This window comes from Branchiostoma belcheri, unplaced genomic scaffold, assembly GCF_001625305.1.
Source record: "Branchiostoma belcheri isolate BF01 breed outbred unplaced genomic scaffold, Haploidv18h27 scaffold10, whole genome shotgun sequence".
NCBI lineage: Eukaryota > Metazoa > Chordata > Leptocardii > Amphioxiformes > Branchiostomatidae > Branchiostoma > Branchiostoma belcheri.
In genome coordinates, this window is record NW_017802380.1 from 3412386 (window position 1) to 3440303 (window position 27918).

The window sequence follows — 27918 nt, forward strand, 5'->3', positions numbered from 1 at the left end:
TGTGTCCTGCCACCAAGAGATCAGGAAGGTCTTTTGTGAGGCCAAATCAACTTTATGTCTTGAATCTCGAATTAAAAGATGATGTTTAACTGGACAATCAACATGAAAATATGGAAATGCCTTGGTTCACAAAGGAGGGCAATGTGATCAGATTCAAATGGTCCTCCCATCATTTTTCTCCGTTTTAAAACCTCTTGCAAAATTATCACAGTGACTTTAAAATGTCAGCAACAAAGGAATGTACTTAATGTGGTAAAAAATCGCAACAGCAGCTAAATAGGTCCTGTTTCACTTTTCAAATTAGAAAGTGAATTTTGTTCTTGTTTGCCGCTGTGCTTGTAGGATACGTGCGTCAGTAGTTGTTCCTCTTTAGTAACAGCCAGTCCTACATTACGGGGGTCCTAGTAAAATGGACGTTAATTGTCTGGGACTTGCTGCTTGAATATTAATTTCAAATGGCCTTCTTATGGCCAAGGACAATATATAGAGATGATGTCCTTGTTATGGCCATGTTTTTACCTTCTAGATTGGGAAATCAGCGGAAGGATAGAAAATGTAAGCTTCTCTTTTAAAGGTTCAGCTGCGTATTTGTAAAATATCATTAAAACAGTAGTCATTATAGGATTGTTTTTCTTAGTCACGTGCACTGTTGAATAATGCATTTCTTCAAAACCTTATGTTAAACCAGACAAATACTAGTAAGCTGTTTTGCCATACGTTCACTGTGTGAAATCTTATATATAAACCTTAAAACATTCAGGCCTTAAAAACATTTTAAACAGACTACATCATGGCTTGGAAAGATTTTATGGATAATATTTCTGAAGATTCTGGTTCCGGCGGAATTCGTCCCATGCAAGAGCGCGACGTCACCAAATATAACCTCCGTTATTCTCGTCAGAACTGACCTAATCTTCAAGCTAGATATGAAAGAGGAGAGATTATAATTTTAATGTTTTTCTGGTGGCCGGGCTTCTCTTACAGCTATCTACCATGATTTCTGTCCGAAAACATCTAACATCTGCTTGGAGAATTAACACCTGATTGCCTGTCTATGTGCATCAGCCATTAATTAAGGTTTGAAAACCTCTAATAAGGTTCGAAAAACTGTCAACACAACAAATTTCACCGTTTAGTGTTTATGCACGGGTAGAAACATACCTTTCAAGTGAGTCAGAATAGCTTCAATTGGCAATTTCTTTACGGGAACTCGAGCACAGGTTGCTGTTGTTCTTGTAGGGTGTGTCCTCCTTCGGTAGCTGATCCGTAATGACGTGTTACAAGCAACCCAAGGGTGGTGTTGATTGTCTGAGGCTGGCTATTTGAATATAGCATTAACATTTATGATCATGATAAAAATTCTTAACTGGTGGACGTACCAGTATCTAGCAGTATCAGCCAGTATCTAATACCGGCTCAGAAAAGAACAAGAAATGTCCCATGATGATGCCTTTGTCGTAGCCTCCTTCGCAGACATGTGAGGTGGCGGCGTTAATTTTTTTCGGAGAGCGACGCGAGTTATGCCAGGAAGGGACGTTCTCTCCCCGCAAACTGAATTGTTGAATCTGAACATCTGAACTTACGGTGCAATTTTTTAAAAATATGCCATGAGGGGAGATCAAACTGATCATTTAGGTTCAAATATCTTTCCGATATTGTAAGCTCCCGGTCAATCAACTTGACACATCATGAAAACTTTGTTTCTTGTGGAAATCATGCTGTTTCTGTAGTGTTTTTACATTTCCTACTGAGAATTTAGGTGCAACATGAAAGGCAGTCAGAACGGACGCCCTGTATCATAAGATTGAATTGGATTCAATGATGACTGATCTTGCGATGTCTGATCATGACTTCTGGCTATGGATGGGCCCGTTGGTGGTGTTTACACCGATCTGCAAACATTGGGTTGGTGACTGCTAGCACTTTGTTTCGTGAGAGATTTGCAATTGTCGGAGATTGATGATTGAGTGTTAGCCCCTACACTGTCTTATCATGACCACTGGTCATTACAGCAGCTGTGGTGTTTGGTTTGGATTCAGTGATGATTTAACTTCCTACTGGTCATTCAAGTTGCTCAACGGTTTTGTACAGAGAATTTAACTGCGAGGCAGTCGATCCAGAGCCATAGGAAAGATTTCTAGCATCCAGGGATTCAGTGATGGCCTGATACTGACCCCGCGCTGTCTTAACACGATGGCTGTCGACATCATCATAGTGGTGATCGTGACAGCTGGTCACTACGGCACATGTGGTGTTTGTGTTGGATTCAGTGGTGGCATGAGACTGATGTTGCCCCATCTGGTCATGACCACTGGCTATTCCTGCAGATATTGGGACCTTTGGTGTTGTTTGCACACCTGCATACATAGGATTTGGCTTTAAGGCTGCCAGCACTTTGTTACGTGACAGATTTGCCATTGTCGCAGATTGAGTGTTAGTCTGAGCCTGTCCTGTCTGATTATGACCACAGGTCATTACAGTAGCTGTGATGTTTGTTTTGGATTTAGTGACGGCCTGAGACCGACCTTGACCTGTCTGATCACAATTGCTGTCAATATCTTCCTGTTGGTTATCATGAGCATTCGAAATCACAGAAATTGCTGTGTTTGTGTTGCCGCCAACAACACTACTAGGATTCAGTCCTATTGGAGGATGCCTGCATTTCCTTTTTTTGTCTACCACACTGCGAGAAAGATGGCGCCACTGATCACGATGATGCCAGAAACTGCGCTACTGAATGCCCTGAAGACATAAAGCACTGAGGAACTGGGAGCAGATTCTGGTTTGTGTGAAGTGATTGCAAGGGGTGAAGTTAGTGTTGCTCTTGCTCTGCTCCCGGCGCCTGCATGACGTGCTGTTGAGCTAGCATTGCGTGTAAAGAACCAGCGAGAGGTGACAGTGACATTGCAACTGTTATTCGCACGTTCTAATGGGTTAACAAGTGGCAGTGTGACAGGATATGCTGATGGGTTAGCCCTAGCACTGCTTTCAGTTAGTGGTGATACGGTTGGCTTCTTACAAACGTCTATGAGCCTCTTTCCCCAAAATTCGTCGGGTTGGGCACATATTATCTGGCGTTGTTTAATAACAGGAAATTTAGTGAAAATTGGTCTGAAGGGAGCCCTCTTACAGTCACACCACCAAGGGTTATCTTCAAGTTTAATGGTACGAAGCGATGGCAACAAATAAAACGCTGACGGGATAATGGCAGACATCTGGTTTGACCGAAGGTCCAAAATTTGGAGCTTGGGCAGATTATTAAATGCATTATAATTGATCTTAGTTATGCAATTGTATTCTAGGTACAGCTTTTGTAGATTGGGTATATTTTGAAATGTACCCGTCTCAATCATTGTTATCTGGTTTCTGGACAGAACAAGAGTTTGCAGATCCGCTAGATTTTGAAATGTACCCGTCTCAATCATTGTTACTTGGTTACCTTCCAGTTTCAACCGGAACAGCTGAGGCAGATTGTGAAACGTACGCGTCTGAATCATTGTTAGCTGGTTGTTGGACAGGTCTAACTTTTGTAGTCCGGGTAGGTTTTGAAATAAATCTTCTTGAATCATTTCTATCTGGTTATGGCCCAGGTTCAAATCGTGCAGTTTGAGTAGATTTGCAAATGTGCCTGCTTTGATCATTGTTATTTGGTTGTTGTTAAGGTCCAAACGTTGAAGTCCTGGTAGATTTTGAAACATATCTGTCTGGATATCGATCATTCTTATCTGGTTGCTGGACAAGTACAAGGCTTGTAGGTTTTGGAATGTGCCTACCTGAATCATTCTTATGTGGTTGTCGTTCAGGTGTAAATGTCCAAGTCGGGGTGTATTTTGAAACATATCTGCCCGAATCTCTCTTATCTGGTTGGTGAACAAGTACAACTCTCGTAGCTGCGGTAGATTTGCAAATGCGCGTGCCTGAATCATTGTTATCCGGTTTTTGCTCAGTTTCAACTGTGATAGGCGGGGCAGTTCGTGAAATGTGCCTGTCTTAAGCAGTATTATTAGGTTGTTGTTCAGGTGCAATGCTTCTAGTCGCGGTAGGTTTTGAAATATATTTGACGGAATCGTTGTTATCTGGTTGTTGTGCAAGAGCAAGTGTTGTAGTTTTGGTAGATTTTGAAATGTGCCTGCGTGAACCATTCTTATCTGGTTGTTGTGCAGGTGCAATAATTCTAGTCGCGGTAGGTTTTGAAATGAATTAGACTGAACCATTGTTATCTTGTTATCGTGAAGGTACAATTTTGTCAACCCCCCATACCTCAGCAGCAGGGACTGATCTACAGTTGTAATAAGATTGAGTTTTAAATCCAAGCCGGATATGGATATTGGGAGGTTCTGTGGGATGCTTGTGAGGCCCATACCAGGGCACCTGCAGGCTGATGATGGTGCGCAGCTGCAGTCGGCAGCTTCTGGCATGTTGGGCTCCTTCAGGATGATGAGAAGGAAAATCAGCACGTGTCGCAGCTTTCTTCCCATGGTGTCCTGCAACCAAGAAAGACAAATATCCTCTATCTTTTGTAAGGCCAAATCAACTTTACGTGTTGAATCTCGAATTAAAAGATGATTATAACTGGACAATTAACATGAAAATGGGGAATATCTTGTGTTCACAAAGAAGGGAAATGTGATCAGATTCAAATGGTCCTTCCATCAGTTTTCCGTTTTAAAACCTCTTGCAAAAATTATCACAGTGGGTGGAAAATGTCAGAGAACAAAGGAATGTACGTGATGTGAAAAATCAGAGATTCACAACAACAGGTCAGTAGTTCCTGTTTCACTTTTCAAATTAGAAAGTGAATTTTGTTCTTGTGTGCTTGTAGGATGCGTGCCTCAGTAGTTGTTCCTCTATGGTAACTACTAGTCCTACATTACGGGCCTCTTACTTCTTAGTAAAATGGACCTGTTAATTGTCTGGGACTTGCTGCTTGAATATTAATTTTAAATGGCTTTTATGGCCAATAACATTATATAGAGATAATGTCCTTGTTATGGCCATGTTTTTACCTTCTAGATTGGGAAATCAGCGGAAGGATAGAAAATGTAAAGCTTCTCTTTCAAAGGTTCAGCTGCGTATTTCTAAAATATCATTAAAACAGTAGTCATTATAGGATTGTTTTCTCAGTCACGTGCACTGTTGAATAATGCATTTGTTCAAAACCTTATGTTAAACCAGACAAATACTAGTAAGCTGTTTTGCCATACGTTCACTGTGTGAAATCTTATATATAAACCTTTAAAAACATTTCAGGCCTTAAAAACATTTTAAACAGACTACATCATGGCTTGGAAAGATTTTATGGATAATATTTCTGAAGATTCTGGTTCCGGTGGAATTCGTCCCATGCAAGAGCGCGACGTCACCAAATAAAACCTCCGTTATCCTCGTCAGAACTTGCCTAATCTTCAAGCAGATATGAAGAGGAGAGATTATAATTTAATGTTTTCTGATGGCCGGGCTTCTCTTACAGCTATCTACCGTGGTTTCTGTCAGTCCGAAAACATCTAACAACTGCTTGGAAAATTAACACCTGATTGCCTACCTATGTGCATCAGCCATTAATTAAGGTTTGAAAAACTGTCTACACAACAAACTTCACCGTTTAGTGTTTATGCACGGGTAGAAACATACCTTTCAAGTGAGTCAGAATAGCTTCAATTGGCAATTTCTTTACGGGAACTCGAGCACAGGTTGCTGTTGTTCTTGTAGGGTGTGTCCACCTTCGGTAGCTGATCCGTAATGACGTGTTACAAGCGTTGATTGTCTGACGCTGGCTATTTGAATAGCATTAACATTTATAATCATGATAGAAATTCTTAACTGGTGGACGTACCAGCCATATAGATCTGGGGTGTGTGGGTGTGTAACGTTGCTGCTTCAGGTGCATTGCTGGGGTACCTCAGGGAAATTGAGCAGCAAGAATGGAAGAACTTTTAGTACTAGATTGATCTTGTGTATATATTTGTGTACTCAAGTTAACCTTTGTACTTAACCCAGTGGGTATGTTTGTACAATAATGGTCTTCATTTATTAAAACACTCTTGCAAGTTGCTTGTTTATGTTGATAAATTGAATCAATGACACACATCTACAAGGGGCAAATAAAAGAACCCAAAAGTTCCACTTCTTGTCCGATGATGTCACTACCGGGGTGGATGACGTCGGCATGCCACTGCTGAGCGCTTGTCATCCCCCAGGCGTCTACCAGAACCACGTCCATCCCCGCAAACAGCTCTCTCATGACCAGATCAAACCGGTACGCCAGCCAGTCCCCACCGTTCACCTCGCTGCCGGACGTGAACGTGTTCGCAGTCTTGATGGCCACCAGGGTCTGGGGACTCCTCTGGTGCAGCCGTCGGATCGCAACTCGGATGGCCTCCATCCTCTCCCTGTATAACTGCACGGGGAAGGCGGTTAGGTGGGCCCCGACCGTGATGCCTACCACGTCGTTTGGTCCTCCTTCGATCTCGTCAAGGGCGTTTGCGATGTACTTCAGGTTGGAGGTTTTGGTCGAAGAGGTCCGAATAGGAGGACCATGAGTACGATATTTTAACGTTATGTTATCCACTGGGTCTTTAGCAAGAGAGGGGCCGCTTTGGTGGGTAGCCTCTGGAAGTGTGACGTCAGTAAGGTTTAATGTCCCTACGAGGTATTCGTACCACTGTCGTATGGTGGAGTCTCCCATGAAATGTACGGTTTTCCCTCGCAGACATTCTCTCCACTCTGATTGGTTGGAGAAGTGTCTGTTGTGGCAGACCAGGGAGTTCCAAACGCCATCCTGGTAAAAACCGTTGATCTGTGGAGTCGCAAGTCCCGGCATGCAACGCCTGCGTTTGGCCAAAGGGTCCAACCCTGTGTGTGCGAGCAATACGTGACACCATCAGGCACAATTACATACGTTTATTTATTTATTCATTTATACAGTAAAGATACACTCAGGTAAGAAAGCTGTGCGAAATCCGGAACGTAATGTACCTTTCGTGACGTTGATCGTTGACGGCGACCCAGATATGTCTAATCTCCATGGATTAATTCTCCTGTAATTTATAAGACACCATGAAACAATCACTGATAAAATGCAGCTCTAGGCCATCACAGTTCACACAGTGTATAACCAACGCTTGAAAGTTCTTTGTTCTTTGTCTATTTATCCGTGACAGACTTATCACCTTCTGGCGCTTTTCAAAATACCAGTATTCCTGGAGGGATAAAACCACAATAAAAATCACTACAAATAATAAAAGTCGACCAAAACAAAAGCGAGAAACAAATCAGTACTCGCGAACAAAAAGTTTACGATTTAAAAAAATATAACGAACAATTTGTAGCAATAATACCACTTCGAAGGAATATATAAGGACAGTGATAAGGAACGTCGAAGAAATAACAATGACAAACCTCGCAAATAGCTTCTCCTCTCCTGGTCTCAACATGTTCTTGGGTCCACTCCCCAGGATATAACTATGGTATCCAGGTGTCTCGCAAGAAATGTTGGCGGCTTTCTCACAGTACCACCTCCCGCCTGCGTGCGGGTCTGAGTGGTTGCAAACCGGGCCGGTGTTGTGGAAGACTGTAGGGTCTACGCTACATCTTGTACTTATTGTGCGTCCGTCTAAACGATACTGCCTTCGAAACATCACCTTGTCGAAAGGGTGTTCGCCGACAGTTCTTTCTACGACGTCTATGGCCTGACGTGGTAGGACGAGCTGGACCTTGATCTTGACCTTCCCCGCCCACAGCAGTCGGAAGGTTGCCGTGTAGGTGCCGTTCTGGTGGTCAGTGATGGCGCCAACTGCCGCAGACTTGGTCTCGAGTGTTGAAATGGACGCTCGGAAGTAGTCGCCAATGTTTGTGGTAACCGCGTTGTTTCGTTGATCCTTGGCGAAGAAAACAACTCGTACGATGTCGCCTACCGAAAAGTCTGGACCAGAGGTCGACTCAATGAAAAACGTCAATTGTTTGGCATAAGCCTGAGTAGTGAATACACTTTTATTTGGTGTTTCAATAGAAGGAATGGGGATCTTGGTCGATCTATTCTTCATTGTTGACGAAAGAAAAGGCCTGTACTTGGTCAAAACTGTTTGTTTAGTGACTTGTGGCAGGGACTGTTTTGTCGGTTTCACACTCTGGTTGGGGCCTCGACGAGAAGATATCCCACCTAGACCTGTCGCTTTCGGAAGGACGCGCATCCGGGATGATGGTTCCTGTAAAAACAGAGACCAAGGACGTTCTAGAAAAGTGTCCACAGCAGCTAACCACTGTTTGCAGTCACGTGCCCATGTGGCGTAGCTAATAAATGCCCGATATGTTGGATGGCTACATCCGAAAGTCGTAAGGTAAATATGAATTTAGTTGCGTACTTATGACGTCCAGGAAATTAACACGTTATAGGGTTGACTCCTTCAGATCCTCTTTATTCTCTTTATTCCGATACCTTTTGGCTAAAAAGCATATCTTCAGGGTTCATTTAAAAAAAAAAACAAGAAAAAAAAGTTACATACAACAAATAACATAGTAGAAACACACACATATTGAACGAAAAGAGATATACACTATATACAAATTCAAGGAACCAGCTCGGTAAATATGACATCACATTTATGATTATGAACGTCTGGCGACAACAACACGTTAGCAGAACGAACTGTGCATGCCTGCTGAGGGAAATTAAAGTTTCTAATCTTTGTTTGATATAGCATTGCCCGTTGTATGCAGGCGATATCTTTTTCGGCACAACATTTGAAAACTGTAACGTTAGACGGGATGCCATTCTTGAATACGCCAACAACACCTTAAAAGAGAGCGCTGGCGACAGCCAGGTAATGCGTATACATGTACGTACCTGAATAAGACACATTAGCACGTATCCAAGACCAGAGACTAAGACCATGGCCATGAAACTGTATCTCGCCCTGCGAACAGCCGATGTCTTCTGTGATTTCGCCATTGTGTTATCTTTGTTTATAACTAGTGGCGTATCCGGGATCCTGGATGGAAAATATCACCTGCTGATGTTTTTTAAACTGCGTTAATTAAATTGTAATCTCCAATCAGATCCTAGGATGGCAACTGGCAAAGGTATAAAATTGGCCAGGCAGTTTCCATTGGGTGGCGTATTGGACCCACTCTGGCCAATGGATACTGCCTGGCCAATTCTATACTGTCTTTTGCAACTTTAGGATCTGCTTGAAGATTTGTTAAATTGCTCGCTTTGTCGTTGTTCAGTCTGTTGTCACGTCGCTAGGCTAACACCTATTTCTTTGGTCCAGTGCAAAACCTGCCGGTCACCCATCGAGCTCACGGGTCTTACGTTACCAGGTTCAAGGTGTAATTACTTGAAGCCATTTATATCAATGATGAATTGAAAGGCAGATAACATTGTTCAAGAACATGGTGGCTTAGCTATGCGTCAGCCTGTTCCAACTATAATACAGTACATTGTAATTCATCGTTCAGAGACAAAAGAAAACCACTCTCTTCCACCGTCCGATTGTCATAATTTTTCGTATATTCATCATACCGTACTGAATTACCCGATTACATACAAATCATGCGATTTAGAAGCTGGAGAAAAGTTTATAAGTCCACTACTTTTCATGATAGGAGTCTCAAACTTGTGACACACGTATTTTTTTTACAATTGAAAATGGAAAAGGAAATGGCACTTACCTGATGTTCTGTTGTCAAACGCACTCAAATGTGTGCCAAACATCTACCACTCGTACCCGTACGTGCAAAGTAAAAAATTATATGGTTTTCTTGACCGGAACTGGAAATACAACATTGGCTTTCCCATCCCTATTGTTATATTAAAGTTAAACTACACTACATCGCACATGGACTGTAGGAAAAGGAAGTCATTTCCGGACACTCCCTGTGCATCCAGTATTTCCCATTATCCTTTGCACTGTTTACTTACGCCATAACCGTGACCGTGACCCGCTCGGAACTCGCCGAACTTAACCCTCGGGTGCCTTCGGCATCCACCCGCCACCCGCTCCGGGTATTATTATAAAATGCAGGGCAGTTCACTAACTCCTTAACCTATCGCCTATGCACTGCACTGCACGAAAAGTTGGATTTATTTACCAATGCCATGGCCACCAATGGCAATAACTGGCAGTAAATCTGGTAATGTTTGCTATGTACGCCAAAAAGCAGTTAGTCAAGCAACTGGATATGATTTTGAAAACGTCAGACGTTTCAGCTAGTATTCACTAGCTTTCGTCAGTGACTGGGAGACCAGAGGGGAAATATTGCTATGTAACCTGGCTTTACAATAGTACATGTAGTAAATAAAAGGACTAAACAATGGTTTGTAGATAAAACCATCGGACTTTCATATATTACTATTGTAAACCCCGGGACTACTAATGAAGTAGACATAACCGACCGTTGCCATTGGTAAACATTTCGTGCAGCCGGTTACGCCGAAGAGCGGTTAGTCAGATATACAGATACAGATACGTATTATGTAGAAATAAAGCACACTTCAGGCAAAATGATCCGAATACTTTCTACGTTAGACTATATCTAGATATCTACAGCCTAGATATCCACAGTCCCCGACCCTCCAGACGAGGATGGGACAAGGCTGAAGGTGTGATCTAACGTTAGTATTCTACGGATGACAGAATTAAAACGACTGGTTAGTCCCCCATAGCACTTGAAGTTGGACAAAACAATCCTGGTTACCCATGGAGTTAGAAGACTGTTGTTTTTCTACCTCTATGGGTTACCAAACCTATTTTAGCATTAAAAGAAAATTGAGAGGATGAAAGATACGAGACAGATACTATGAGATAGGTTTGGTAACCGGGCTAGGCCAAAACAGGGTGAAAGAAGTAAACCACAATGGTTACCTGGCGCTTACTAAGTTGGCTAACCTCTCCGCTAAATCATCTACCAATATTGGAAAACAACATGATCCAACATTTGTCCGACCATGTCCTCTAACTCCATGGTCCGACGAAGGACTTCGCAAATCTTCGGTAAACTCCGTAAATGTCCGACAACTTCCGGAGAGGTACGACGGAGACCGACCGATCGCAAGCGGTTCTGGGATATGGCGGATATGACGTCAGTCACGACGGCCGGTTTTACAATTCAGATCACGACTCGTTCGTCCTCAGGGAAGGACAACGGTGGGAAAAAAAACTCCCGATTTTAGCAGATTTAGGCCCAAAATCGTCACCGTGGGGTCTTCACGCACATCTGAAGAGATAGAGCGTTAAATTACTGACCAAAACACCTTCGTATCATCCAAGGTAAGTCTGAAATTTCGCGATTATGCTGCTTTTGCGGCGACTTGCTAGAAGACTTGCTCGCTAGGTCATGATCGTATACTAGTAACTTACATGTATGAATTTGTTATAGATTTTGGTGAACATCTCCATAACAAAATTGTATCTTTCAGACAAAAGTACGACTCCGATCAAACTGTGATATATCTCACACAGTCTGACAACCATTTTTGAAGGAAATATCTTCGAAAATATGTTGATTCGTGCAACAGTTGCTGAAGAATTTTTAGTCCTCAGAACTAGGTGACCTCTCGGTCGTCTGTAGAACCCCCGAGAAGTTCCTAGCCTAATGTCACGTTCGTCGCCTTGAACTCTTCGTGGGACGAATCTAGATCTTTTACAGATGTTGTGTGACTTTTTCATGAGTAAAGAAGAATGGCTAAGCTATGATTTTGCTGCCAGCTGCTGCTGTCTAACACGTCTTTTTTCAGTGTTATGATGCTCACCTGGTTGAGGACACACCCACTAATTACGTGTATTTTTACAGAAACGATTAACTCTCTAGAGAAGCCGTTTTTGTGTTTGATTGCTGTGAAAATTATCGTGCTAGATTAGCAATTACAGCAACTACCTGTGAATAAAGTTGTGAAAGAAGCAGTGGTAGTGTTTTCCTTTTGCATGACTTCCCTGTTTCAAAGTGCCTACTCATGATTGGGCCTGTGCCAGGCACCAGTTAGCTGCAGGCAGGAAGTGTAACTAATGCTTCCCAGAAACCCACAATCAGGGTATTTGCGTTTCTTAGGAACTGTGAGTCGGGCAACAATGGTTAGGCTTGTGAACACTGGGCTGAATAATGTAGGTACCAGACTGAATCGGTTGTGCTTCAGTTCAGTTGTGCTTGAAGGGCCACAATATGCCCAGTTCAGGAGCGGCAAACTGTTCTCTCAGTGCTGACCAACTCTCCTGGCATAGCATCTGTCTATTTGGCCAATTTTCCTATTCAGCTACTTTCCACAGCCTTGTTAGTAAGGCTAGTAAGTTGTAACCCTTAGCTTTGGTGCACAGTGAACCAGTCAGAATTGCCCAGATGATGAAGATGACAGACAGTCATTGAAATGTTGGCTCATGTTGAACAAGTGGTTGTGAATAAAGAACTTTGCTATTCAGTGTGGTGGGAACTTTAAGTTAACATCCTTGAGGTGTGGCTGTTCCCAAACACGGAACCTCCGGCTTTAGTATAGCTATTTAATATTTGTTGATTCATGCAACCACTGATAAAATCAGCAAATATTGTCATGAATATTTTGTCCAACCAGAGTTTTAACTATGGTGTATGATGGGTAAGGTAAATCTTGGACTATTCTTAGACACAATCTACCACGGCAAGGACCCAGTGGGGTGATCGAGAATCAAAATCTCTGTGACTGTGAGAATGAAGGGAGTTGGGATGTGCATAAAGTTAAACTTATAGGACATCTACTAGTAGTTAACAAGTAAGGTGTCTCCGAGGCTCATCTGAAGTTACAGGTAGTCTTGAACAACCAATATAAATTGCCGACATGCCAATGTGGTCACCCATTTGGTAAGTTTAGTCAATTTTGTCTCAGCACTTGTATCTGTAGTGTTAAACAGGTAAACCACCTGTCAGGGTAACATGGTTTTTGGTAGCTTTGTTGTGGACACAAGGTGATTGTTGTTTGTATGCCGGGATGGCGGGTACATCTAACAGCTAACATTTGCATTTCAAACTGTGAGCATGTTTGAAGTGATGATGTGATGTGATCTAGTGATGATGCCGCTAGCTGACCTGAAAACAATGAGTTCCACTCTTGTTTTAGGAAATCCAAATGCTGTATGTACATGTCACACTTGTTTTGTCCTAGAACTGTTTTCCCAATTAAGGTGGGGACAGGTCAGTGGTATGTGACAATCTGTAAGCATACTTTAATTAATCAGGAAAAGAATCAGGTAGTACGTTGCCGAGAAATGTTTTCTGGACTTAATTTCATGCATTTCCCTTCAGAGCAATTCTGACCCAAAATTCATTACTTTATTGCTGTCTGAATGTCTTGAACATTTTCTTGTTAGCTTGTAGTTGATTAATAAGTCCAAAATCAGGTATGTTTAGAAACTTTGGATTTTTAGGATGCTTGTATAAAAGGGGGACTTGTGGGAATGGAAGGAGTTAAGAAACGGACCAGAGATAATATTTCAACAACTACCAGGGTAAGCTTAGAAAACTTTAGCCCCTTGGTATATGGAACATCTGGTGATCTTTCTTCAGCTCTTGTCATCTTGGTAGAGTTCTACACACTAGCAAACTCAAAAAAGCCATTTACAACAGGTTGTAACATAACCTTCTTTGCTGGAGGTTGAGTTGCTATCTATAGAACTTTACACAATGCCGTAGATTTGTGTTACATCACCCGCCCAGGTCTGAACAGCAGTGCCCTCTAGCTTATTTGGGAATAATTGCAGGCCGTTATAGCTGTATCAATGGTCATTACATTAGTTGTGTGCTGACTAGCTAGTTAGGGAGAACTACACATAGAGTCCTGATAAGGTGTGTTTGAACTACAACTAGAACTTGTGAAGCTGTTTGTCTATATGCTTTATAGAACTTGTTACGTATACAGTACCTAATTTAATTATTTACAAGCAGTGTTCGTTTACTAGCTATCGTTTACTACTGTCAATCTTTAATAGTCCTCCAAATTTTTACAAGAACAAAAGTTTGACGCGTCACAGATTACAGTCTTCTGATACAAGACCTTGGCCTTGTTGAAGAATTCAGTGTACAGCGTACATACACGTGATTTCCGATTAAAGAAACCTTGTGCTTGGTAAAGGTGGCTGGAAACTGGTACCAATGAATGTAAATTGACACAGCCATTGACAAACATCCTATGCAGATTACCATAAAGGACATGTCAGGACCATATGTGATAAGAGTTGCCTATCGGTGACGTCAGCCTCTGTCAGCCAGCTAGAACCACCAAAGTTGGAGGGATCATTATCTAACATGGCATTGTATAAGCAGAATAGCTAGCTAGCAGTAGCACCTACGTGTAGGAGGGCTGCTCTTTGGAACAATGGCCTTACCGTGTCTAAGGTAAGATGGAACATTTACCGGTACATGGTGTTGTTTTTCTGCAGGGCTAGAAATACTTTTTTTCTGGTACAGGTAACATTGAAAATTACCTACTCCAAACAAGTTTTACCTGCACCACCCAGAATACAGGAAGCATGAATCAAACTGAAAACTCTTTAGAAACCATTGCCATTATTTCTTTTAGTTTCACACATTTTAAATGAACTTCATTTAATTTAGATTTTGATTGGTATCAGTCCCAAAGGTCCACCTAGTACTACAGCTTTTCCGTTTTCCAGTGCAGGTTAGGTGCAAGTAGACATCAGAAATGCCTGTACAGCTCCAACTTTACCTGCAGTGCACTAACCTGCATATGTAGGTGGTATTTTAAGCCCTGATCTAACAGAGGGAACCAGCCTATACTCATAGCTAATTATGTGATGCAATACAATAAGAAGAGGGCCAGTGGCAACCCACGTTGAAGACAATGTGGACTGTAATTGGCTCTTGTCATTGGAGCATTTCCCTCTTACTGTAGATTCTAGCTGTTCGAATCTGAAAGTGTATATTGAAGGACATTATATAATGTCATTATTGAATCATACAATTATGTAACACTATATTCTGTGTTCCATTGCCAACCTTTACAGTGTGCGTATAGGACTACCAGATCAGAGTAAAATGATATTTTTAAAGTTAAAAACTGAGAAGACATGCTAGATTTTGTCCTTGACGTTGATGCGTAAATTTGAAGGGAAATAGCCTTGATGCCATCCGATTTGCACTTGGGGCCACTTGCTATCCAGTTTGTAACAGGCGTCTTGCACTCGCTTGCCTGAATGAGTGCAAGGACACCCGTTAGGTGTTACAAATCAGATTGCACCCAGGCTACCAAAAATTGTAACGTTTCTTGACTTTTCAGTTTTTACTATGGTTTGCTAATAGGTTTGTGTCAACTTTTCCAAATGTTTTTGTATTGCAACAAGTATTCTTACACTACTTTAGTAAACTGTAATGTACATTGCATGCACATTTCCTTGTGTGGGTTAAGATTTAAGCATGCAGTCCACGTTGACAGCAGGCCCTGTGGTGGCCTTGGAGACAGATTGACAGACGGTTCCTAACACAGATACGTGCAACTAAACACTGAACACCAAGCCTGGGTTTTTTTCCAGCTGCAAAACTGCAAGTTGTCAATATATTTGCCTGTAATTCTTAAAGTGTTCCAGTCTGTAGGTTTCAGGTTGCATAAGTGGTATTTTTAGCAATGTTTGTATTGAAAAAATAGTTGGCAACTTGACACTGAGCGACATGATTGAGTTCTTTTATCTTGGTGAACTCCTGACATGGTGTCTGCTTGGGGTACATGTTACACCATTATGTAGATGTGGTCCTGGTCACGTAGGCCCAGAGGCTTCCCCAGTTATCCTTATTCCGGAAACAACTCACCAGTAAGGACAAATCTGTGCATTTTTCCACTCGAAAGGAAGGCTACTTGACTTGAGGTTTGTACCAAAGGGTTCCAACTTTCTTATGCATCATAAGGCACAGAAGGGTCTTGATTTCAATGGAAAATTCTTTCGTAATGCCCTTAATGTACTGAAGTGTTCAAGGTGTTTTTTCTGGCCGTCTCGCAATTGATCTAGGTGCATGCCTCTGAGTTACAAGGGCCTTTTTGCATGTTCCCCTGGAGCAACAGAAAGCTATCGAATTACATTTGCTTCGAATACTTTTTTTCACTCAGAAACTTGTCTTTTGATGGTACTTTACTGCAACGTTTTACTATTTAAGCTTCTAAATCAAGGTACACTTTTTTACTGTTGTGCAGTTCTCATTTGTTTCTCGTTGGGGTAAAGATTAAGAAATATATTTCTGGTTTCCAGAACATGTCGTCTGTAAAATAAAGTTAGCGCAGACAGAGAATAAGTAATTCAAGTGCCCTGCGGACTATCAGCTACTAAAATGGCAGAACGAGAAGTAGTGCCTGGAGGACTGAAGTAGGAGACGTGTTTGTTTAGTAACAGAGCCGACATGCTATTTGCTGCTCCATGCTCCAGGGCACCTAGAAGACGTTCTTGAAACTCCTTTTAGAAATAGAAGCGTCAAAACGTCCACACATTTCAGTGGTCAGTGGTCAAGGGAGTGTCTTAGTAAGAAAGAATTCTTTACGTCCAAATAGCTTGGGATTGTTGTGGTGGACTCAGATTCTTTGTATGATCATGTAAGTTTTTTGTCTTTTCTATTTGCTTCCGGTAGTATTTCTTGGGTTCATGATTTTACAGGCTGTTTTCTATGGCTTGTCTGTTAGTGTAGTATTGATATATACATGTGTCATGCCATGTTGGTAACATATTCTCTGGACCCTTATTTTCCTAAAATGGCAGTTATAGTAAACGTATACATGTACCAGCTTTAGATTTCTTATACCTAATTTCTTACAACTTTAATAGAAATCAACTGTAGGTAATATATTTTGATATACCCTGCCAGAGGTGTTGGTAAAGAATTCTCTGACTCTTGAGTGTGATTTACTGGTAAATGAAATACATGTAGCAAAATCTGCACATGGAAAAATGACATTTTCATGTGTATCAATGTTTCATGTTCAAAAGATGACAGCTAAAACATGAAGCCAAAACAACATACAAACAATGTACATGTGTTGTTGTCTTCCCATGCATCGGCCTAGCTCTTAAACATCAGTGCTGATGATAACGATGCCTGCAAAAAAGATGTTCAATCAATACAAAGGGGTTTTTGCAGCATGATCATATATTTCAACCTCCAGCCTTGTTTTCACAATAGATTAATCAAGATTTGATTAGGCTCTAATGGCTCTATTAAGACATCAAAATGATTAACAGAGCAATCCACCTACACAAGCGTCCCCATGCAGAGCCTCCTATGGTAATGATGAGAGCGAATCAGCGGGCGGCAAACAATATGACGCTGGATTGGGTTATAGACAGGCAACCTGTTGCCACGGCAACACATCAAGGAGGAAGGAGGCTGGGCGGACTTATCCGCATTAGTGCCGTGTCATGACAGCCTGCCATACATGTATCAGGCGAGCTCCAGTGCCTTAACCATTCTGCCTCTGCGTTGGCTGCGCCCTCATCTTCACGTTTTAATTGCCTCGTAAAAACAGGCCTAGGCATTATCTAAAAAATGGTGTTTTCCTTGTTTGTACGCAGTCGAGGATTCATCCTGCGGACCTGCACCATGGCCGGCATGACAGCGCTCCGGTGCCCGTTCCTGACCCGGCTCCCCGTGAGTTTCGTGCGTCGGGCCGGGGCGTCCCTCGTACCGTACGCGGAGAAGTGTCCCATCATGGGGGACGTGATGGCTCGCCACCTTTCGTCCATGGGTTCCGGAGGTAAGTCATATTTAAACGCAAATTTTCCTGCAGAGATTTTTCTTTCACCTTTAGAATTATTAGATTCTGTAAACAAACATGCAGAAGATAGGAGGATAACATCAGAGAATGGACCACCATGACACTGACTAAGTGAAATGCTAAGAGGAACCATGGAAGTAGAATATTTTCTACCTCCAAGGAGGAACAGAAAACCAAGAAGGCTGGAGAAAACTGGTTGTCAGGCCATCTGTCTTTCCCCAAAGGTTGAATAATTAGACTATGATGAGAAACAAGCATGTTACAAGATAGATTTTTTTTTCATTTTTTACTGTTTATATTCTAATGGTTACTGCATGACTTTTGTTTCTCTGTGTTTCTGTGTTCAGACGAGACAGATGAAATGCTAGTTTGCCCCGTCACACGTAGGTTCCCAAATCTTGTTTCTGCATTATATTTGATAAACGCAGCGTCTCTAATCCCATTCAATTACAAGGGCCATAACAGAGTTTTATTCACTATCTCTATGTACAATTAAGGTAAGGTTACTGACAGTCAGGTTGCTTTGTCACAGCGATGGTTTGATGTTGCTCTTCGTGCACAGCGCCTGGCATGGCACAAGAGCTTCAGGGATGAATGACGTTAACGTTGACATTTAGAGAGACTCGCTTTTTATTTTTCTAGGCAAACATGAGCTTCTTAAATTACACGGTGCTGAAAATCCTGGTAGATTTCTTTCATTTTTTTTTTTGCAAGATTTTTTGCAATTCGAAAGACTCATACCTCTGCTTCTGATTCATTACGTAGCTTTGCACCATTTCTATGTTTTGCACATCGCATCCAACTGTAGTATGGTTAACAAATGCTCAAGGATATGTTAGGGATATCGTGTACTATCATGTTTGTATGTAGCCCAAGATCCAGTCATCTTCAGCTTAAATCCACATTAAACATTATTCTGTTCAGCTGTGAATGACATGGAGGGACTGCTTGAGCAAACAAAACAAGACATATGGATGTCAGGCAAATTATTTGCAGCCCAGTAGGCACAGAATAATTGCAGAAGGAACTATACACATTTTGCGCACATCAAAGTCTGGAATTTCTTATTTCTGTCAGGTCATTAGCCTTCATTTCCTGAGGGCACAGTTCTTTTATGATTCATGAGGCTGGATTTCTTCTTTGATGATCCATGCAGTATTTGATTCTATTCTTTTAGATCGTTAATTTTTGTAGCAGGTCCAAGTAGTTTGTATTTCTTGCAACCTTAAACACGTTTGAATCTGCAAAAATTGTTTAAGTTTCTGGATATGGTTTCTGTAGGTTTTGGATATGGTTTCTATACGATGACCAAGAACAGTTTTGCTACAACTACAAGCACGGCTAATAAAAAGCTGATTAACATCAATTGACCCTTCTCTCATTGTGACGTGCTCTGGTCAGCATGACACACAGTACACGCAAATGTCACTCCAGTTTCTACCCACCTGAGCATTTAGCCTGAAGCCAGTACAGGTTTCTGCTAATGGGGTTTACGGCAGGGGGCTTACTGGCAGCCGTCCTTTTTATATCTCCTAGTCAATCCTTTGATGCTGTTATTGCACACATAGCTTGTTGTGTAGACCCAGACTGTAAGATGAGATATCTTGCAGAAAGCCACTAATGGTTGTGACATTTGGATGGAGTTTTCTAAATGTGCACAACTTATGTAAGAGTAACTGCAGGGTACATGATACTTCCAAGAAGTTCCGTCTATGTGTATTATAGGATTTAATTTCACCTTTAACATATATCCAATCATCCTATTATCCTGTCCATTTGGGAATGGGTGCACACAAGCACACCCACCCACGTACACACACACACACACACACACACACACACACACACACACACACACACACCAGGATTGCATACATAGTTGCTAGATGTCTAAAATCTGTTTTTTTTACAGGAACTGAGAATGAGGGAGGCCCCAGCAAGTGTCCCTTCCTGGCAGGCACCAAGTGCATCAGGGAGGTTAACCCTGCCACCACCGAGGATATCCACACCAAGGAGCAAGGTCAGCAGCTTTTTTGTTCAGATAAAGGGGGTGGGGAGCATGTCAGAATGTACTGTGCTTGTGCGAAACCATAATGTACTGTGCATAGCACTTCGGCAGAATGTCTCTTATAAGGTCATATTTGCATCTTTAAGGATGACATCCCATTTCTAGTTTTCAAATGTTGTATTGGAAAAGATATCTGCATTGGGTAAAATTCTGACGCAACGTTGACCAAACATCCAATGAAAACAGAAGGTTTTTGTGCAAGTGCCGTTCTGTTCTGGGATGGGGGTGATGTTTGTTTGTCATGAAATGAGCATTACATTGCTTTCCTTTGGTGACTACAAATAAGTACAATTTACAGTTGACTTAGATTAGATAGAGAGATGTGCTTTTTTTGGTTTTCATCTGATGTTCAGATTCTTTGGAGTTGTAAGATTTCTGTGACTTTGTTCAGATGGCCCCAATGCTGATGTGACCCAGAAGATGGCTGAGCTGTCCGTAGCCAATCAGCCGCTAGGTGACACCATCCCTGGTACGTCAGTGCTTCTGATGGTTTTATTGGCAAAAGTCACACCAAAAGAAGGGGGGGGGGTTGTAAGAGTAAGAAGAAATTGCACCAAAAGGATGAGAATAAGACCTGTGAAAAAAAGGGCCAAGATATACCCTATGACCATTATTACCAGGAAAAATTATTCCTGATAAAGTCTAAGTAAAATGTAACATTGGGGTTGAAGCAATTGATCATTGAAACAAGACTTGCCGACCTAACCCCAGCTAGAAGCATGAAATGTCATGCCATGTAGCACTGCTAGTTTGACATTTCACGTTACACTTATAGCATATCGCTTAAGAATGACCTTTAGTTTAGATGCCTAACTGGAAAGCGAAGTCAGAATGAAATTTGAAGTACAGAGGCAAGATATTTTTATGTATGATTATTAACGAAGAAGTAAGGAAATGGTTCTATGTTCCTGTTTGGTTTTGCATTGCTTGTTAAGGGAGCTGTCACTGAACTGTCACAGCTGGGAAAATTCCCACAGAGATAACCATTAATTCTGTTTCCCTTGGGAATCATATCCAGTAGTAGGGGTATGCATGGGGGTTAACAGACCACTGGAGGCTAGTACATTTGTTAATTTTTCACCAGACTTTCCAAGACTGTATAAGAACAATGGATGCTTTTGTTTTATCAAGAGATGTTAGCTTTGTAATAAGTGCTTGGTTAGAATTTGGGAAAAAAAAATGTACGAATTCTCTGTCAAGGACATTTCTGTGTCCTCCCTTCTTCGTGTTTGATGTAAAAGTTAAAACAGCATTGCGTGGGGAAAATCTCAGTAGAATTCAGAAGGAAGATTATAGTTTTCCCATAGGTACTAACACTGTGAGTCAGCAAAGTGGTAAATGGTCTTAAGCATCTTTTTTTGGTGATTAGCACATTAACAGATTTGAAGGTGGATCGACTTCTTATGAGGCCAAAATTATGTTCATGTCAAAATACCTTGTACTCGTGTCCTGTATGAGAATTGAGAGTTGTATGGATCTGGTATTTTTCTACATCAATATATGACAAGGGTTAATATAAAATGATTTGATGAAATCACCTGTATTGTAAAATAATTTTGCACCTTATGCAAAAGTTGACATTGTTCACTTCAACAAAAACTGTATAGGTCCAAATTAATTTACATGTATTTCAATTTTATTATCTTTTTATTCCAGTGATATTTGGTATCTTTTAATTCCAGTAATATTTGAAGTAGTGACATAAGAATTTTAAAAAGTCTGATGGATTTACTTTGATAAGGATAATATATACAATATGCCAGATAATATCTTACAATTAGAACAGTACTATTTTGTCTTAATGATCTATGTGCAATTCCAGAGAAATGCCCGTTTTCTGGCGAGGTCCTGCGGCAGATGGAAGCGTCTTCCACCCTGCTGCCTGCGCCTGTTCCCATGGCAACGGAAGCACCACCACCCGAGGCCAACAAGAAGGGAGAGAAGAGTCCCACCAAGAAATCCGCCGGGCCAAGGGGACCTCTCAAAGGTTCGGAATCTCTTCCTTCAGATATGATGTTTACGGAAGACATTTTTGTATGATGAAATGATTGAAACAATAATCTGAATGTGATCATCCAATGCCTTGATTTTTACCACAACGTTTTTGCACTGTTTTTGCTATAGGTGAATGACTTCATGTAATATTATTACGAAATACTAGTAAATGATCTATTTTTGTCATCATTGTTAGATGTGTTTTTGTGTCAGAGGATTCTCTATCTACTTCATATGCTCTGCTTCCTGTTATGTAACATACTGGTATAGTATAAAAATTAATGATCTATTTCTTTTCTAAGAGTTAGATGTCTTCTTATGGAGCAGGATGCTCTTTTTCTCCTCTTCTTTTTCTCTACTGCCTCTGCTCTGTGTTTCCTGCTTTTAACGAGCATATCCAGTTATCCACACCCCTGAAGTGTTAGTCTAGTGCAGTTACGTAAAGCTCCATCCTTTGTAAGTCTGAATATAAAGTACTTACCTACTTGTTGAGGTCTTTTCTCTTGTGGGTATCCTGTGTCATCCTCAAAAGAATTCATTCAAATGCAGAAGTCATTCAAATGCAGAAGTACTTAAGTCTAATTTTTGGGATTGCCATGACGTCACAGTGATGATGTCATAGCCAGCGAGTTGTAAGTTTGTTTTGTTTTCCCTCAGGTGATGGAACGTTTAACTACGACAAGTTCCTCCAGGGGGAAATCGAGAAGAAGAAGAAGGACCACACCTACCGCGTGTTCAAGCGCGTGAACCGGCGTGCCCCGTTCCCATTCGCTGAGAACTACAGTGAGGGTTCGGAGCCCGGAGAGGACGTGTCAGTCTGGTGCAGTAACGACTACCTGGGCATGAGCAGGCATCCCAAAGTGGTGGAGACTATTGTGTAAGCACTGAACTCCTTGTTCATCTAAAGAATACTATATCACCCTTCTGTGTATGTGCCATTGCTATCTGAAAAAAAACTCAAAACAACGAAGGTAAATGTCATCCAATAGCCTTTTTCAGGCCATGGGGGCAGTGGGTTGTTAATCCACATTCTTGGAAGGTGGAGTCCATCCCTCATCTTCAACCATCTTTTCACTTCCCAACCATAGTCAGGTACCCATTTCATACCTTAGTGGAGTGATGGTCCCGTGTCCACTAGCCTAACCCTGCTAAAGCCACCACAATTTGTGCACAACAATTCTTTCAACAGTCGTGTTGTCCTCCTACAGGGACACAGTGAACCGTCGGGGTGCGGGGGCGGGCGGGACGAGGAACATCTCGGGGACCAGCATGTACCACGTGGAGCTGGAGAGCGAGCTGGCCGACCTGCACCAGAAGGAGGCTGCGCTGCTCTTCACGTCCTGCTACGTCGCCAACGACTCCACTCTCTTCACCCTGGCCAAGGCCTTACCAGGTAGAACATGTTAATCTTCTTTCTGCTAAAGTGGCTTTTTAGCACCGTTTGTACTGGTTATGAGGTTAGGCAGCAGGGAGAAGGTTTAAGAATTAGACCCCACCCTCTTCACCCTGGCCAAGGCTCTACCTGGTACGGCTGAACAGTTAGACCTATCCTAACTGTCTATCACAAATAAGCAGTTCACCCAATGATAGCATGGCAATCAGCAGTGCTCTTGTGTACTCGCACGTGTGATTAGTAAAGTCTTATGTGTTCTCACATGTGCACATCAGAACATGTCTCTCATATGATGCCCAATTAGCACAATGAGGGAGTGGCTGCATTTCTGTCAAATATTAGTGCATTTATATGTTTTTATGTTGCATTTCTATGTTTTGACGGGTACATAACCTAATTGGGCAGATCAAGTACACGAAACTGTTCATGATTAAAGTACTGAAATTCACCTTTACTGCAGCTTTCATGCATGTTGTTTCTGTTTACAAGTAATCACAATTTATACAAAGGGTGCTTGCACACTGATGTTGGGATTTGATGGTTAGAATAAATCTTTGTGGTCTATTTTACCAATACTATACGTCTTATCTCCAGGTTGTGAGATCTACTCTGACGCTGGTAACCACGCCTCCATGATCCAGGGGATAAAAAACAGCGGCCAGCCCAAGTTCATCTTCAAACACAACGACCCTGAACACCTGGAGGAGCTGCTGAAAAAGTCGGACCCCGCCACGCCCAAGATTGTTGCCTTCGAAACTGTACATTCCATGGATGGTAAGAAGTGTTTCCATGTCATAGTTGTCTGTGTTTCGTGTAGTGTTTGTCAAAAAGAGAACACATTTGTGGGCCAGCCAAAAAATTGCTGGAAAATGAGTGAAACGTGTGCATTATGGCACTGTCTTATTTGTGCGATTCTGCATCTGATGTCCTTGCCTTTTCAAGCAGACTGTGACAGAAAACCAAGTTTTGGAATCTTTAGTGGATTTTGCTGCTTACACACTGTGCAATCCCTGTTCGGCCCAATTTTTGTAGCAATGTAATCCATGTGTTGTTTCATGTTTTAGGAGCAGTGTGGGAGAGTTTGAACTAATTCGTGTGTTGTTTTGTGTCTTGTAGGAGCTGTGTGCCCTCTGAATGAGCTGTGTGACGTAGCTCACAAGTACGGCGCCATCACATTCATCGACGAGGTCCATGCCGTGGGGCTGTACGGTACCCGTGGGGGCGGTATAGGGGATCGCGACGGCCTCCTCCCCAAGATGGACATCATCTCGGGGACTCTTGGTAGGTTCTTTAGGTTCTACATAAGAGCCTAACCATTGTATTTCCGAGTTATCAATTTTAGTCTTGCAAACTTTATTCATAATTTGCTAAAGCAATGTCCACATGTTAACATGCCCAAAACAGTGTACATTGCTACTAGAGTTAACAATTGTGCCCTACATTGTATTTAAAAACCATTGCTTGAAAAACCAACATCCACATGTATGCATGTCCTAACTAACGTATTGTCACTGTACACTTGCCAATATTTATGCTTTCCAATCTGAATCTTGTCACTGTATTTAAAAGCCATAGTTTGAAAAATGACATTCACACGTGTGTGTTTTTCTGTAGGTAAGGCGTTTGGTCTGATAGGAGGTTATATAGCGGGTTCGTCCCTCCTGGTGGACATGATACGAAGCTACGCGGCCGGCTTCATCTTCACCACGGCCCTACCCCCCATGGTGCTGGCTGGAGCCCTGGCCTCTGTCAGGGTATGTACATGTAGAAACACACAACACAGTGTTTTAGCCAGTGTTCGTCTTTCCGTCATTTGTTAACATTTGCCACTCTTGATGGACAAAAATTTTGCCCAATCTGTCGTCTTTGACAGACAAAAATTGGCGTGTACAGATACAGAAAGAGACGTCATTAACTTTCCTTAGTCTACTAGCAAAAGTTGTCCCTCAAAATACAGGAAACAGCATTTCAGAGGGTCAAGGTTTCAAAAGTAGCATGCCCCTGGAACCCCATAGGATTGTCAACTCATGCCTTCAGCCCTGTACTAGAATACTGACGTAATGCTCAGCTATACAATAACTCATAGTGCTTTAACCAAGGCTTATGAAGTGAAAGGAAATCTTCTTAACAAAAACTTGTATTTCCTGTGAGCTATTTTAGTTTCCTGTTATATTTATAGTCTTGTGAGCACGTTTCTGCCCGTGCCCAGTCATAGATTCTATTCATGACACCCATGGTCACCCTAATTGGGCCAGATTCTAAATGTTTTTCAAATTAGGCACCCCAGTCTAATTGACAAAATGATCAGACGTTTTGTCCATTATTAGCAACCAATGTCTGTCATGCGGCAGAATGTTAGGGCCCCTGTTGTGAGACCTGTCGTATTGTCTGTCCTTAATGATGTTAATGAGGCCATTTGAGAGTTCTAAAAAATCTAATAGAATAATAGACTGATGCTGGATGTCCATTGCAAATGGCAGTTCGTACAATGACAGCAACGACCTAAGCAATTCAGATTTTTAGAATTCTGGCTAGCCATACAAAATTACTTTTGTAGAATCTGTGACTTGTACAAAAGCCATGTATTAGCATGGCAGTTTGATCATTGAGAGAATAGTTGCACCTCATTGACTGGCTGGGGTTTATGTGAAAAGTGTTGCTTGTTGCTGTAGATCCTGAAGAGTGAGGAAGGTGTGCAGTTACGCCGTGGACACCAGCGTGCGGTGAAGCTGATGCGCTCCATGCTGATGGATGCAGGACTGCCTGTGGTCCACTGCCCCTCCCACATCATTCCCATCAAGGTGAGTTCTACATAGATATTCTTATCTTTAACCATCTTTATCCATTTGAACAAATCACTATTTATGACATTGTAGGATGCTGTAGTTCGGTAGTTAGCAGTGCTACTTCTACATCTACTTCTCTATGAATTTTTTTGGAACTGTGGGGAGGATTGTATGATGTAATTCAGTTGGGTATTACACCACATCTGAAGACACGTGCTCCTGGTTCTGGGTCACCATCAGGTGACCTCCCTTTCAATCAACTGCCAAAATCACCATGATGATGAAAACAAAAGCAATTGGGACCAACAAACAGACAAACCCATAAAGTCAGCCACCCAAAAAAAATACTTCCACACCCAGAAATAAAAGGGTTATGAATTCTTCATAATGTGAGATTCCTAATGTCTTATTTTTGATTGCTATCAGGTTGGCAATGCAGCAAAGAACACGGATGTGTGCAATGACATGATGACCAAGCATAAGATCTATGTGCAAGCGATAAACTACCCGACCGTGCCGCGTGGTGAGGAGATGCTCCGCATCGCCCCGTCACCCCACCACACCCCCGAGATGATGAAGTACTTCGTGGATGCCTTGGCAAAGGTGAGCAGTCTTTATTTACTGTTTAATGCCAAATGGTCTTTCTTACTAGTTAGGTAAACTGTAAAATAAACTGTAAATGTAGTTTTCTGTTCACAGTTTTAGTGAGCTGTTTATGGTGTGATTAGCCCATGATGAACTCATCACACCATAAACATAATGACTTGACTTGCATTGCTATGGTTGTTTCAGCAAGGAACTTGAAATACCACAAATGCCTACTATTAAGTCAAGTCCATGTAAACTGAATGTACAGTACAAAGAAATAAACTTAACTGACAAAAAAGGGTATTAGGCCTCAAAAAGAAGAGTGAAAATGGTGGTATCAACAACAGATAAAGTCAAGTTATGATGAAAGATAGTCTTGCCCACTAACAAAAAGTTTTGTTTCGGTACAGGAATGGAAGGAGCACGGCCTGACCTTCGAGAAGCACTCGGACGTGGAGTGTCACTTCTGCAAGATGCCGCTCCACTTCGAGGTCATGTCCGCCCGCGAGAAGGAGTACTTCGCTGACTTCGCGCAGAGCAACAACCGCGTGACGGCGCAGGCCTAGCCTCGCAGCTCGCCGTTTCCAGATGGTCTCACTCGTTCAGCTTGCCCACTTCACTTCGTGGCTTTTTTCTTCTGTCTTTACAAATTCACACACTACTTTTCTCTCAACATATCGGAAACTATTTCTTCTTGTGGAATTTTAGTGGTGACAGGAATTATTATGACTATCAGAATAAAGTTATATATTGTAGGTATTATTTAGTAATTGTTTTAATTGCTTCAGCCTTGTAAAGGATGATAGATAATCCAGGTGCAATGAGAATAAACTATTCTGGGTATTGTTGGAAGGTTTAGTTGGTGGCTTGGTGATTTTGGTGATGTCGGGAAAAGTAGAGTTATAGCTTGTTGCTATCAATTATGTAGAGAATCTCTACTTATCAATTATGGAAAAATTGATTTAATTCATTGGTGACGTCTTTGGTCTTCCTGATGACTTGCGTATGATTTGCATATGTCTGGTGTATTAGTGAGCTGAGCCATTAGACATTCATATATGATATATAATTAATCAAGGGTAACTGTGGTATTGGCTAAATATTTTATCATGATATTTTAATTTTCTTCAACTTTCTATCTTTTTCTCTGGGCAAGTAGACAAGTATGCAATGTGACTACTGGTATTACCAGTTTGAAGAGTGGGACTTATCTAGAAAAAGGCAATCATGATACTGCTGCTGCTGCATTCAAATTAGTTTCCTGATATTTAAAATGAAAATGTGATTTAAACGTGCCCTTAGATTTTTAGGATAACTTTTTAGGAAACATTTCCCGAAATGCCCTCTTTAACTTTAA

General features: G+C 41.7%; 3 protein-coding genes across 6 annotated transcripts; 1 reads left to right on the forward strand and 2 right to left on the reverse strand.

The window, feature by feature from the left end:
* Nucleotides 1-2675: 2675 nt before the first annotated feature.
* LOC109469048 (leucine-rich repeat-containing protein 15-like) lies at nucleotides 2676-3641 on the reverse strand. The gene is made up of 3 exons (XM_019767437.1): nucleotides 3432-3641; nucleotides 3139-3278; nucleotides 2676-2742 (listed from the first exon to the last, which is right to left on the reverse strand). The coding sequence occupies exons 1-3, from the start codon at nucleotides 3639-3641 to the stop codon at nucleotides 2676-2678; spliced, it is 417 nt and encodes a 138-aa protein (XP_019622996.1).
* Nucleotides 3642-6003: 2362 nt separating this feature from the next.
* Nucleotides 6004-8384, reverse strand: LOC109470614 (NXPE family member 3-like). Its single transcript, XM_019769629.1, has 3 exons — nucleotides 7399-8384; nucleotides 6976-7037; nucleotides 6004-6852 (listed from the first exon to the last, which is right to left on the reverse strand). Exons 1-3 carry the CDS (start codon nucleotides 8187-8189, stop codon nucleotides 6089-6091), a joined length of 1617 nt encoding a protein of 538 aa, XP_019625188.1. The 5' UTR covers nucleotides 8190-8384; the 3' UTR covers nucleotides 6004-6088.
* A 2682-nt stretch (nucleotides 8385-11066) lies between these two features.
* LOC109470345 (5-aminolevulinate synthase, nonspecific, mitochondrial-like) lies at nucleotides 11067-27862 on the forward strand. Of its 4 annotated transcripts, none has more exons than XM_019769278.1 (13): nucleotides 11067-11267; nucleotides 17529-17710; nucleotides 19644-19751; nucleotides 20191-20268; nucleotides 21622-21786; nucleotides 22452-22671; nucleotides 23003-23187; nucleotides 23782-23961; nucleotides 24304-24468; nucleotides 24802-24941; nucleotides 25860-25988; nucleotides 26400-26576; nucleotides 26972-27862. In XM_019769278.1, the coding sequence occupies exons 2-13, from the start codon at nucleotides 17557-17559 to the stop codon at nucleotides 27125-27127; spliced, it is 1857 nt and encodes a 618-aa protein (XP_019624837.1). In that variant the 5' UTR covers nucleotides 11067-11267; nucleotides 17529-17556; the 3' UTR covers nucleotides 27128-27862. The 4 variants fall into 4 exon arrangements, with proteins under 4 accessions (XP_019624837.1, XP_019624829.1, XP_019624846.1 ...); XM_019769270.1 differs by lacking the exon at nucleotides 11067-11267 and adding an exon at nucleotides 12629-12825; XM_019769273.1 differs by lacking the exon at nucleotides 11067-11267 and adding an exon at nucleotides 14251-14355.
* The last annotated feature ends 56 nt before the right edge of the window (nucleotides 27863-27918 follow it).

Coding starts and splice junctions, on each gene's coding strand:
- LOC109470345 (XM_019769270.1), top strand. CDS start 12,803: ATGCCAATGTGGTCACCCATTTG. Junction 22,672..23,002: donor AAAGTGGTGGAGACTATTGT/GTAAGCACTGAA, acceptor GTCCTCCTACAG/GGACACAGTGAACCGTCGGG. Junction 26,577..26,971: donor TCGTGGATGCCTTGGCAAAG/GTGAGCAGTCTT, acceptor GTTTCGGTACAG/GAATGGAAGGAGCACGGCCT.
- LOC109469048 (XM_019767437.1), bottom strand. CDS start 3,641: ATGATCAAAGCAGGCACATTTGCAAATCTACTCAAACTGCACGATTTG. Junction 3,279..3,431: donor TGAAACTGGAAGGTAACCAA/GTAACAATGATT, acceptor TGCATAACTAAG/ATCAATTATAATGCATTTAA. Junction 2,743..3,138: donor CTTGAAGATAACCCTTGGTG/GTGTGACTGTAA, acceptor TTATGTCTTCAG/GGCATTCAGTAGCGCAGTTT.
- LOC109470614 (XM_019769629.1), bottom strand. CDS start 8,189: ATGCGCGTCCTTCCGAAAGCGACAGGTCTAGGTGGGATATCTTCTCGT. Junction 7,038..7,398: donor GAGGAGAAGCTATTTGCGAG/GTTTGTCATTGT, acceptor TATAAATTACAG/GAGAATTAATCCATGGAGAT. Junction 6,853..6,975: donor AACGATCAACGTCACGAAAG/GTACATTACGTT, acceptor TCGCACACACAG/GGTTGGACCCTTTGGCCAAA.